Raw genomic sequence first — 13,782 nt, forward strand, 5'->3', positions numbered from 1 at the left:
AATGCAAGAAGGCAGAGTGGTTGTCTGAGGATCATGACCTCAGGTGTCATCACTTCATGAAAAATAGAAGGGGAAAAAGTGGAAACAGTGACAAATTTTCTTTCTTGGGCTCCAAAATCACTGCAGACGTTGACTGCAGTCATGAAATTAAAAGATGGTTGCTCCTTGGAAGGAAAACTATGACAAGCCTAGACAATGTATTAAAAAGCAGAAACATCACTTTGCTGACAAAGCTATGGTTTTTCCAGTAGTCATGTACGAATGTGAGACTTAGACCATGAAGAAGGCTGAATGCCAAAGAACTGATGCTTTCGAATTGTGGTGCTGGAGAAGACTCTTGAGAGTCTCTTGCACAGCAGGGAGATCAAACCAGTCAATCCTAAAGGAAATCAACCCTGGATATTCATTGGAAGGACTGATGCAAAGAGCCAACTCATTGGAGAAGACCCTGATGCTAGGAAAAATTGAGGGCAGGAGGAGAAAAGGGTGGCAGGGGATGAGATGATTAGATAACATCATGACTCAATGGACATGAGTTTGAGCAAACTCTTGGAGATAGTGAGGACAGAGGAGCCTGGTGTTCTGTAGTCCATGGGATTGCAAAGAGTTGGACACGACTTAGCAACTGAACAACAACTATTCCATTAATTGAAGAAACAGATTTTCTGAGTTGAATAACTCATCTAAGGTCCTTTTACTGGTGAATAATAGAACCACAATCTCAGGTTTGTCTGGGTCTGGAACTTGCGTGTTTTCTTAAACCGATATTCTTTACAGCAAATATACATCACGAGGAAAGCCAGGAGATGACATTAACTAGTGGCCCAGATAAGAGTAACAGTCCCCACTTTTTAGCTGAGGCAATGAGAGAATCAATGAAGGGAAGGACAGAGTTTTCTGTTTTTGTGACTGAAAGAATATAAATAAACTAAAACAGGGCTGTCTTATGTTGGAAGAAATTCAGATGAGTACTGGATGCAGTTGAATATAGTGCTCAAAAGTTGCTTGCAACTTTTGATTTCACAATTTTTATTTCAATAAACTTCTACCCATGTATCTTGAGTTTGGTACTATGTTTGAGGAACTACCTATATTTTTGTGATTTTTAATGTCAATTTAATTTGATGAACTGAGATTTTCTTTATCCATAATATAAAAACATTAGTAATCTCTCTCTTCTACAATCTCCTTAACAGCATTATTTTTCCCTGATAGTGATTCAGACTATGTAATGCTAAAGAAAAGAGGAGCTTCTCAGTAAAATCATGATGATTATGTGCTCACAGAATTTTTCTTCCCTTTAATCACTCCTCAGTGCAACTCAGTTTTTCAGGAGTATGGACAATAGAAATTCTTCTAAAATCATTTAAATGAGAGCCCTCTAAGCTCATGACACTTGTTCCAAGAGAGCTGGACAAAATTAAAAGGAATGATAAATGTGAATGATATTTAGAAAAGCATTTTTATCTTACCTGGAATCCTGCTTTGAGCCCCTTACAAATTGAAGTTCCACCACTAGCTTCTTGAGGCAGATTTGCAGTGATCTTTTGGTAAGCATTATCATCAGTTATTCTTGTTAGATGATTTTGGATTTCAGCAACATTGTCAAATGTAACCATCCCAACCAAAGATCCCTTTTCAATAACTTGAATCAAGTATAGTTCTGCTGCTTGATTCATTCGAAAGAGACGGTCTTCCTGTAAGAAAAAAGATGTCTGAACAATTCCTGGGTTTCCTCCAATCTTTGGTGAAAGACAAAGTTTATGGGTCAGAGATCATGATAACAGTTGATTACTGTACTTTAGAGTTTGGCTTCATTATATTAAAAAGAATATTAATGAAAAACAAAATTCATCATGCCTTACTTGGAAAAGTCTTTAAAAATTTATACCTTCTTTTTTAACAATAAGGAAATAATTTTAAGATGCACACAAAAATGTTTTTTGCAATATAATTTTTGATAAGAAGTTGAAAATCACAAAAATATCCAGTAATGGGAAGTTGAGTAAATTATATTATGTGCATATGATGCAGTCATTAAAAATTGTGTCATGGAATCATTTTGTTCCTTGGGGAGTATTTAAGGTACAGTAAGTAGAAAAATCATTATAAAAAATTGTGTAAGATATCACATTTTTGAGGAGGAAAGACAAATACATGAACAGAAAAAAAAATAGGAATGATATGCTCAGTGGTGGAATTATGGGTGATTTTTGTCTTTTCTCTTTGTTCAGTTGTGTTATTTCCTGTTTGTTAGAACTAAAAGTTAAAGAATAGACATCATCCATGATACAATAACTTTAACATTTATTTTATTTTAGTATATTATCATCTAGTGCTTGTCCACATAAAATCATAATACTAAAATTTGTTAGAATAATAAAAATATTTTTAGTTAGCTTAGTAGAACTGAATCTAAGATTAAATTGTATTTCTATTAGCTTAAATATCTTAATTAGGAGAGCTAACAAATAAATGTCTTACTGAGGCCATGCTTCCAGATTTATCAAGTACCAAACAGACTACCCGCTGTTTGGACATGAGCAATGAAAATGTAGGATGAGTTGGTGGATTCATTTCTGTCATGGGAGATGTATTCTGAAAGTCAACAGAGTTCATGATTACATCCCATGTACTTTTGCCATTGCACATTTTGTTTTGTAGGTTTGGAGCTTCTGTATTGTGTGTTTCTTCTGTACAAAATTCAGTCACCTGGAAAAAAATCAATTGAAAGACAATAATAGGTAACTGATGAAGCATTACCTTCCTTTCCAAATATATAGTTGGCTGTCTTATATGTCCTCCACAGATTTTATTTCCTGACAAGTAAAAATTACTTCATAATCTAACATTCTCACATCCATTTTGTATACTTGAGTGGAGAAAAAGCAAAGTAAAACTGTCAGTGTGCACTGGAAAGTCATTTGGTGATTCTTTTAGGTATAGGTAGATCATAACACTGGGGGATGATGATGGCTGACACAACTGCTTAAGTTGTGGGAGTAATGAAATTTCAAGGAAGAATATAATGGACTTGAATATTCATTATTTCAGAGCATATTTCTCCTGGGTCTGAGCTTATGCCCTGGGTATAGATGCTATGCAGTATATTTAGTTTATATTACAATAATTAGAAGGGAATATTATTACACACAAGATACATAGTTAAAGTACAGTATTTATTTCTGAGCCATATCTTATATAGTTATTGTGCTACATATTTCAGTTACATGGTTTTCTTTCTTCATTGTTATCTATTTTCCAGGCAGGCAGCATGAGTTATCTCCTCATAGGCAAATGCTTTGGAATTTATAGTTTGGTGCAGACAGTATATTTTAGAATTATCCTCTTGTGTTATGTGATCTGATATCTATTTGGACCCTCAATTCTTTGGCTACCTTTGTGGATCCAGAGGCAACAGATTACAATGAAAGATCTAGAATCACACTTCAAATACTCCCAGGAGGGAGCTTTGTTAGGCTGGAAAACAATTTATACTTAAATATTTCATTGGATTTCTTTAGGAGTTTTAGAAAAAAAATATAAAGTCTACATTTTTACTCAACTCTTTCATTATTAATGCCCTGGATTTCACAATTTTAAATCTTATTGGAAATAATAGGCCTTTACAAACCCCTACCCTTAGAAGTCTATGTTACTAGTAATTTTATTTATGAAAACTTGCTCCTTTTAAACCTAGAGGTAGTATGCTTTATTTTGATTTGTTTTTTCTGATAACTTCATAGGTTTCATATTTAAAAGTCATTTTTATGTGTTTGGAAACTTTCATTAAGTAACTATAGTATGCTTACATTAATTAAGTTGAATTTACCCAGAGAAAGAGACAATTCCCTATTATCCAAATATTTTATAAATTTAGAAAATGAAAAATTTTAAGTTTATTTTGTACTCACCTTATGCTAAGTACTGTGATCATACTTTATTTATATTAGTTCTTATAAAACTAGTCACAGTAACACTGTAAAGTGAATATTATAATTTCCATTTAAAAAGCTAGAAAATTAAATCTTGGATTTAGCAGTTTGCTTTTAGTGATACAGCTTTAAAATGACAGACTGGATTTTTATATTAGCTCTGTCTAACTCCAAGGCACCTGTTCTTCTCTTCTGAGCTTCATACATTTAACCAGATATTTCAAGTCAAACATTAGCTTCGGAACTTGAATTATTGTGTTGTTATTTTTTAATTGGTCAGATTGGTGATTGTGAACCATTCTGCTTTTGTTGTTCTGTAGAGACAGAGCCATTTATGTTTTCATAATATCACTTTGCAAAACTTAGTGTACTTTAGTGTGGCAGTAATGGAAAGCAGAGACTGTCAGTACTTTCCAAAGCTACTGAACGAATTACTTTGGAAAAGTAGTATGAATAACACTTAGAAGAAAAAATTAAAAGTAAAGTTTCAGTTCTAGACACAAATCTATGGAAGTCAATTGAGGAAAGCAATGTTATAAGAAATTCTGTGATGGTAATGAGAAGGATTTAAAAGAGTTAGACTATAAAGAAAGCTGAGCACTGAAAAATTGATGCTTTTGAACTATGGTGTTGGAGACAACTCTTGAGAGTCTCTTGGACTGCAAGGAGATCCAACCAGTTCATCCTAAAGGAGATCAGTCCTGGGTGTTCATTGGAAGGACTGATGCTGAAGCTGAAACTCCAGTACTTTGGCCACCTCATGAGAAGAGTTGACTCATTGGAAAAAGCCCTGATGCTGGGAGGGATTGAGGGCAGGAGGAGAAGGGGACGACAGAGGTTGAGATGGTTGGATGGCATCACCAACTCGATGGACATGGGTTTGAGTAAACTCTGGGAGTTGGTGATGGACAGGGAGGCCTGGTGTTCTGCAATCCATGAGGTTGCAAAGAGTCGGACACGACTGAGCAACTGAACTGAACTGAACTGAACTGAACTGAATGAGAAGAATACCGTTCTAACTCTGAAGGAAAAACAAAACAAAACAAAACAGAATAGTGAGAAAGGGTGGAATAATTTCCAGATACACACTGACAGGGCTGAATATACAGGACTGAATAAAATAGCTGTTAATTAACTGTCTTAGTAACTTTCCTTATTTCTATTGATATAGAAAATTCAGCTTCCCTAATTAATTTTTCCCAAAAGCTTCCTTTGTGAGACCAGAAAAAGAAGGTACTTACAGAATGGAGACTTTGCATAAACATGATGGACTCCTTTGCAGTCTGGGATTTTTCTGGGATGAATGTACATTTTGCTTCATACAGCCCTGTCTGTGAGTCACGTCTGCATGGCCTTGTTACACAGCTGCCTCCCTGGCATTTCTTGAAAACCACATTAGTACCAGTAATATGAGTCGAACATCTATGGTGAAAGAATTAGATTACATTTATACATGAAGGCCAGAGAAACTATGAATAAATATTAATATCCTAAAATCATTCCCTCATCATTCCCTATAGACCATGTACCAACATTACATTTTGACAAAAGTAGGCACAGCGTCCTACCCATTTACCATCAGTTTCAACAAGAACAATGATGTTAGTTTGTATTTATTAATAGTTGTTGCTTGTGACCTTGAGCTAAAGATGGTAATTCCTTACAGGCATGTGGAAATGGAGTTAAGAGACACAGAGGAGTTGCTCCCTAATGGGTAAGGAAGATTCAACATTATTCTTACTCTCTTAAAATTTTTATGTATGCTACAATTATACTTTTAGACACACATGTATATTGCTATGTAAGTGTTTACATATACAAATATATAAATACAAATATTATGTATATTTGTATGTGAGAGAAGCCCATGCACATTGCTTTGGGAACAGTCTCAAGGATATATAACCCCAAGTGGATGGAGAGGAAAGACACTTATGGAAGAAGCATTTAAACTGAGCCTTAAAGCATTGTCATGGGAGGTGGTGCTGGGAGGAGTTGCATAGATGAGGTGAGATTATTAAGTGTCCTGGGTTGAAAGCCTAGTCTGTGAAAGATTCTAGGTGGCTTGGTACAAATAAAGCAAACAACACAAAGGCGTTTTTCTACCACAACTCTTTTTTCTAATTTTTACCTAAAGACTTATTTCCTATTACATTGATTTCAATTGTTCTTTCATACTCATTAACTACTCCATGTGCCTGATAGTTTTAATTTAAATATCTTATCTATTCAAAATAGGACCTATCTGAATCTGCCCAATTTTTTCCTTAAAAAATAAGTCTTCTCACTTATTCGTACGAAAAGTACTTCTTTTCTTTAGGCTCAAGATTAAATAAAAAATGAAATATATTTAACAGGAAGTTGTAACAGTTTAGTTAATTTCAATGAGACAGATTCACATTGAAAAGCTATGAATCAAATGGAATGAAAGATTGGGTAGGAAGTTGAACTCTAATTCTCAGATCTTAAGGTTTAGGTTACAACTTTTTTCTTTCTTTTTCTTCTGATAATTTGTTGTTGTTCAGTTGCTAAGTCAGGTTCAACTCTTTGTGACCCCATGGACTGCAGCACGCTAGACTTACCTGTCCTTCACCATATCCCAGAGATTGCTCAAGTTCATGTCCATTGAGTGGTGATGCCACCCAACTATCTCATCCTCTGTCACCCCCTTCTCCTCCTGCCCTCAATATTTCCCAGCATCTGGGTCTTTTTCAGTGAGTTGACTCTTCACATCAGATGGCCAAAGCATTGGAGCTTCAGCATCAGTCCTTCCCATGAATATTCAGGACTGATTTCCTTTAGGATTGACTGGTTTGATCTTCTTGCTGTCCAAAGGACTCTTAAAAGTTTTCTCCAGCAGCACAATTCAAAAGCATCAATTCTTCGGCATCTTTATTATGGTCCAACTTTCACATCCATTCATGACTATTGGAAAAACAATAGCTTTGACTATACAAACCTTTGTTGGCAAAGTGATGTCTCTGCTTTTTAATATGCTACCTAGGTTTGTCATAGATTTTCTTCCAAGGAACAAACATCTTTTAATTTCATGGCTGCAGTCACTGTCCACAATGATTTTGGAGCCCAAGAAAGTAAATATTGCCTCTGTTTTCACTTTTTCCCCATCTATTTGCTATGAAGTGATGAAACCACATACCATGATCTTATTTTTTTGAATATTGAGTTTTAAGCCAGCTTTTTCACTTTCCTCTTTCACTCTTATCAAGAGATTCTTTAGTTCCTCTTTGTTTCCTGCCATTAGAGTTGTATCATCTGTGTATCTGAGGTTGCTGATATTTCTTCTGAAAATCTTGCTTTCAGCTTGTGATACATCCAGCCTGACATTTTGCATGATGTACTCTGCATAGAAGTTAAATCAGCAAGGTGACAATATACAGCCTTGACGTACTCCTTTCCCACCTTTGAACCAGTCAGTTGTTCCATGTGAGATTCTAACTGTTGCTTCTTAATCAACATGTAGGTTGCTCAGGAACCAGGTAAGGTGCTCTGGTGATCTCATCTCTTTAAGAATATGACACAGTTTGTTGTGATCCACACAGTCAAAGCCTTTAGCATAGTCAATGAAACAGAAGGTGATGTTTTTCTGGAATTCCCATACTTTCTCTAAGATCCACCGAATGTTGGCAATTTGATCTCTGTTTCCTCTGCTTTTTCTAAATTCAGCTTGTACATCTGGAAGTTCTTGGTTCACATCCTGCTGAAGCCTAACTTGAAGGATTTTGAGCATAACCTTACTAGTATGTGAAATGAGTGCAATTGTATAGTAGTTTGAACATTCTTTGGCACTGCCCTTCTTTGGAATTGGAATAAAAACTGACTTTTCCCAGTCCTGTGGCCACTGCTGAGTTTTCCAAATTTGCTGACATATTGAGTGCAACACTTTGACTGCATCATCCTTAAGGATTTGAAATAACTCAGCTGGAATTCCATCACCTCCTGTGGCTTTGCTCGTAGTGATACTTTCTAAGGCCCACTTGACTTCCCACTCCAGAATGTCTGTTTCATGGTGAGTGGCCACACCATTGTGGTTATCCCAGTCATTAAGATATTTTTTTTTTTGTATAGTTGTTCTCTGTATTCTTGCCACTTCTTAATCTCAGCTGCCTCTGTTAGGTCAATTACCATTTCTGTTGTTTATCATGCCCATCCTTGCATGAAATAGTCCCTTGATATCTCTAGCTTTCTTGCAGAGATCTCTAGTCTTTCCCACTCTATTGTTTTCCTCTACTTCTTTGCATTGTTCATTGAAGAAGGCCTTCTTAGCTCTCCTTGCTATTTCCTGGAACTCTGCATTCAGTTGGGTATATCTTTCCCTTTCTCCGTTGCTTTTCACTTCTCTTCTTTCCTCAGCTATTTAATACAACCCCATGAATAATGAAATTATTCCCAAATTTTGGTTGATCTTTATTCCAAAGTGTAATACACAGAAGTTGTTCGACATATTTATAGTGCAGCAGATTGGATTTTACAATTAATTGGGCAAACACTCAGCCACTGAGATAACCTTTGTTGGCCTAGTATAGAAAATTAAAAAGTCATAAATGAAAAAATTTGAAAACAGATTTGTTCAATAGGATGATACCTTGTTGCTTCAATAGTGTTCTTTCTGGCAATATAGAATGGCCGGTCCATATTATACTCATCAAATATTCCCCAGCGGAGATGGGCCCACTCATGGACAAATACTCTGCCTATGAGAGAATATTGCCACTTATAAATTTGCATTTACATTATAGGTATCCCTGCTTTTTGAAAGTTCATTTAAACCACTTCACTTTTATGAAGAACCCATCTTAGTACCTGTTTTCCCTAATGGAAAGAAATTCAAAGAGGATTTTTGCTTTTATGAAAAAAGGCCAAAAGCTAAAATAGTATTCAGCATTTGTTTTGCAGCCAGCAGTTTTACAACAGCACACAAACAGAGCAGCAAGAGCAGTATCATCAAGCTTCTTCTCTGTGCTTAGCATCTCAGTATCAAACCCTGTAGATTTGAACTCTGTCTGTGAGCATCTGTGCTATATCTTGACATATTTTGTACATCTGTTAGCAAGATGTGTCCTCAGGTAATTGCTTCTTGCTGTATACCATTTTGACTTATGAAAGGTTGCATAGGAACACTTCTTTTGGATAGTGGGGAATCCTGTATTTAAATCCAATCTCCTTATATTTTAAGTCTCCTTTCCTCACATCATCAGTCTAATTCAGTCAAGGAAATCTAGAAATCGACAAATTTCATTAGCCCAAAGAAGTTTAAATGGGTTGGTATCAATAAATGGCTTTTTAAAATTAAATTTATTATTAAACACACATAAAAAAAGAAATATAATTAGTTGAACATAACCAATAAATTTCCAAACAAAGGTATTTTTTCCTTTAAAAATTTAAAAAATACCATTAATCACAATGTTACATTTGTTTCCAGTGGAAATAAAAATAGAAGTATAAAATAGACAACCCTAGGGAGGGGGGATCGGGATAGGGAATACATGTAACTCCATGGCTGATTCATGTCAATGTATGACAAAACCCACTACAATGTTGTAAAGTGATTAGCCTCCAACTAATAAAAATAAATGAAAAAAATATTATATAACAAAAATATACTATTATATAAAAAAAAAAATTAGACAACCCTACCTCGGGACCCATAGATGCGGAAATTATTAGTCAACATGAAGTTTGGAGTAAAATGTATATATTTTCCTTTTTCTCCACACCTTCCATATTGAAGTGTATAGGGATCATCTCCATATATTAGATAAGGGTTAGCAACTATGACATCTGCCTAAAAAGCAGAACAAACAAACCAAAACAGACTCCAAGAACAGTAGAAACAAGGAATTTTTCATCTAAAATAAGACTAGCAAAATTGCTAATTTAAATAGTAGTCATTAGTAATTACTCAAAAATTGTGAGTATTAATTTTTAAAAATCACAGGGAGAAAGAAATAGTTTAGGAACTAAATAAAATTCCCTACCTGATCATATGATTCTTGTTTTGGTATGAAGTACTCAGATTTTGATTTCCAGGTCATTGGAATTAAAATTCTCACATTCCTGAAATAAACTCTTCGTTTGGTGGCATGAAACAGGTAAGTAGAAGCTTCAGTTACCATTTCCTGACAAAATTAAATTGTAGTAACAATTTATTTGTAATTACCTTGTAGTAACAATTTCACAATGAACTTGAGAGTATACATACAAACAGTAAGCACCCTTCCCCAAATATTTTGTCAAAGACTAACTGAAAAATAGATTATATTTTACTGTATCTCTCTAGTCTGTAGACTCTCATTTTTATATACTAAGAAATTAATTCTTTAGTTTTTACCTATCCATATCTGCATCAGCATGATGGGTTGGAGCTGAGAGTGAGGGTGTTAGGTGAGATATAAAGGTGATTTAGACTCGGAGTCTGTTAGCAAGTTGCTTATTGAACTGAACAGAGATGCTTAAAATTGGGCTGGAAGTTTGAAGTTTGGTAGATTTTAGATTGCTGTTAATTGAAAAAACTATTTTGCTAGATTCATTTTGAGTTATCTTCTCATATGGAATATGCTCATAAAATGCAAAGTTTTACCAAGCAGTAATTTTCTAAAAATACATAGGTTATTGGCTTCAAGTTCTGGTTTTGCTACTTATTATATGACTATACAAATCACTTAACTTCTCTCAATTTATACAAAAGTAATTAGTAATCTAAGAATTTCAAAATTTTCAGAGTTGAACAAATATGAAGAATGAAAAAAATTGAAAAAATGTATAAGATAATGAGCTCTAGAGAGGGTTTAAATGTAGGTTAGTTATTTAAACCTTATAAAAGTCAACTTCATAAACATAAAACTTGAAAATCATTCTGCAGTAGCTTGAAGGTCTTTATTTTAGCTTAATGTGTTGAAAAAACATTAGTACTTTGACTTTTATAATTCATTAGGGACTGACTAATGCTACTAATATATGATACATAATATTTACACTAAGCAGATATTAATCTTGACAGTTTAGATACATGCCATATAAATGATGAGTATTGTCAAAGCAGTTTTGGAAAGTTATAACTCTGTGTGAATGTTTATGACTAAGCAACAGGAGTTGAAAATACTTAATGAAATAAAAATAAATGAATACATTTTTATCTTACCTTTATGTTTTCAATGAGTTTTTCATCTTCTGGCACACTGGGGTTAATTGCAATGACAATGCCTTCATACCCATTGTTAATCAAATTTACCATTGAACTTTTCATTCCAGGCAAAAGATGCAAAGTTAGGAACAGAATAACATTCAGACTGAGCACCATTTTTGCACATGTTACAATAAACCTATTGGAAATGTAAGGAGAGTATTTATGTATCTGTTAACTCAGGGGTATGACTCTAGGCCCAAATGTTTGCATAAATATATTATTAAAATACCTTCATGAACTCCCTTATCTTATTGTAAAGAGTTCTTTAATTGTTAAGGAGCAATTAACTTAATTGCTAAGCCCCTAATGGGAACTATGCTGAACATCTATGGATTATTGTTTGTGTAGTCATCATCCTTATCATAGTGGTCATTCATTATCTTTATTGTCATCACCATCAAATAGTATTAGACATTTTCCAGTCCTGGGATCTGTTTACAGAAAAGTGCTCTGTGGAAGGATAAGGAACTGAAATGAAAAGCACCATTTTGAAATGAAAATAACATGAAAAAGACATATTTAAAAAACAAAACAAAAATGAATAAATGAACTAGAGTATGAATGGCAGTGAATTAGGATTTCTATTTTTCCTTTAGATGGGATTCATATAAGCGCAGTGGTTGGGAATAGCTGTGGGTCAAGGGGGAAATGGGTTTTTTAGTTACTTTCTGTGATGACTATTTGTGTAGTTCAGTTTTCAAATAGCACTGAATACTTTATAAGTCTTCATATAACTTGAAAACTTAATATGCTTCAATTAGATTTCTTTTTTGGATTGAACACAAATCTGTCAGTATTCCTTATCTGGAAATAGCTGTACACATAGCATTGTGAGCTGGCTTCAGAGTCAGATGAATCTAAACCTGACTCTTGCTTTGGTCATTTAGCAGTCATGTGAGTTATAGTTGATGTACAATATTATGTAAGCTTCAGGTATACAGCATAGTGATTCATAATTTTTAAAGATTATATTACATTTATGGTTATAAAATATTTTCTACATTCCCTTTGTTGTACTATATATCCTTGTAACTTATTTATTTTATACATAGTAGTTTGTACCTCTGTTCTGCTGAAAGATTTATGGTCTGCTGAAACATTTTCATTTTCAGGCCCAGAGGACTGACCAGTCAAATAACCACTCTACACTTTAAGCAAGAAATAAGGTAGGTTATTATGTTAGTAGTAACAGTATGAGGACAAGTAACATAGAAATAGTTATATATGCATATATATTCCCTTTGTTGTACAATATATCCTTGTAGCTTATTTATTTTATACATAGCCATTTGTATCTCTGTTCTGCCAAAAGATTTATGATCCGCTGAAACACTTTCAGTTTCAGGTTCAGGGGACTGACCAGTAAAATAACCATTCTACTCTTAAATAAGCAAGAAATAAGGAAGGTTATTATGTTAGTAATAAGTTACAGTATGAGGACAAGTAATATAGAGATAATTATAAATACATATGTACATCACCAGGGGGCTTCCCTGGCGGCTCAGATGGTAAAGAAAATGCCTGCAATGCAGGAGACCTGGGTTCAATTCCTGGTCTGGAGAAGGGAATGGCAACTCACTCCAGTATTCTTGCCTAGAGAATTTCATGGAGCCTGGCAGGCTCCAGTCCATGGGATTGCAGAGTCAGACATGACCAAGCGACTAACACACACACATATACATCGCCACAAGAAATAGGTGTGTGTGTGTGTGTGTGTGTGTATACACACATACATCACCAAATTAGAAAAGCTTCTACATCTAGTTATCCAGTTTGGAGTGCCAGTTGGAAGATCCACAAGTAGTATAGCAAAAAACAAATATATACATCACCAAACTGGGGACATACCTACATCCAGATTCAGGCAATGCTGGAAGACCCTGGAATAGCACTCTGGAGTCCTCAATTGAGAGGTCCAGGCAGTGTGTACACCCACATGTGAGACTTCAAGGTGCCGTCCAAAGGAGTCCTGCTTTTATTGTCAAATCACAAGCTGATAATCATCATGTAAATATACAATTCTGACTAATAAGCTAAATGCTGGCATCTCTAGTCATAAGTCTCAGAATGTTCACTGATCCCTGGGAGCTGGCCAGATTCTCAAGGCTCAGGAAACTTCGTGACTCATTCCATTCCTTATGACTTATTCCCTTCCTTATCTGTTTGTTCCCAAGAACTGCTTTCACCATTTCTGCTAATTAGCAGCTTGTTGTGTAACTCCTTTCGGGGTCTCTGTTCAAAGGCCATTGCCTCTGAAGTCTGAACAAGACTACTTCTATTACTTTCCCCAGCATTCAACCTCAGCATTGTTTAGACTGAAGAGCATAAGAATAAGGAAAGGTCTCTCTAGCAGTTTTTCTAATGCATTAAGATAGATAACATTTCCATATGGTTGATAAGAACAATACAATCAAGATTATCAACAGTGGGTTAAACAATGCAGAAAACAGTTTGGCTCAGTGGGAGACTGAGAAAAGAAAATGTCCCACCAAGAATGAGAAGTATGCTTTTGGACATTAATACCTACATCCATTAATTTGTTAGCTGCAGTAATAGTAACAATAAAATGTTCTAATAAAGTACAGTGATGCTTATTTATAAATTAGTTTTATAAATTTGTAATTCTTTGCTTCTTCTAGG

General features: G+C 34.7%; 1 protein-coding gene across 1 annotated transcript in view; it reads right to left on the minus strand.

Annotated features, from left to right (window-relative positions):
• LOC122676381 (calcium-activated chloride channel regulator 1-like) overlaps nucleotides 1-13,106 on the minus strand; it is a 25,260-nt gene extending 12,154 nt beyond the window's left edge. Inside the window, exons 1-8 of the mRNA XM_043875557.1 lie at nucleotides 12,991-13,106; nucleotides 11,098-11,278; nucleotides 9,935-10,075; nucleotides 9,594-9,741; nucleotides 8,539-8,647; nucleotides 5,177-5,357; nucleotides 2,485-2,712; nucleotides 1,473-1,697 (exon numbers count right to left, since the gene is read on the minus strand). Of these exons, the coding sequence (XP_043731492.1) occupies nucleotides 1,473-1,697; nucleotides 2,485-2,712; nucleotides 5,177-5,357; nucleotides 8,539-8,647; nucleotides 9,594-9,741; nucleotides 9,935-10,075; nucleotides 11,098-11,256 (1,191 nt within the window). The 5' untranslated portion in view covers nucleotides 11,257-11,278; nucleotides 12,991-13,106. The remainder of the gene's footprint in view (nucleotides 1-1,472; nucleotides 1,698-2,484; nucleotides 2,713-5,176; nucleotides 5,358-8,538; nucleotides 8,648-9,593; nucleotides 9,742-9,934; nucleotides 10,076-11,097; nucleotides 11,279-12,990) is intronic.
• Nucleotides 13,107-13,782: the final 676 nt, after the last annotated feature.

This window comes from Cervus elaphus, chromosome 20, assembly GCF_910594005.1.
Source record: "Cervus elaphus chromosome 20, mCerEla1.1, whole genome shotgun sequence".
Lineage (NCBI taxonomy): Eukaryota > Metazoa > Chordata > Mammalia > Artiodactyla > Cervidae > Cervus > Cervus elaphus.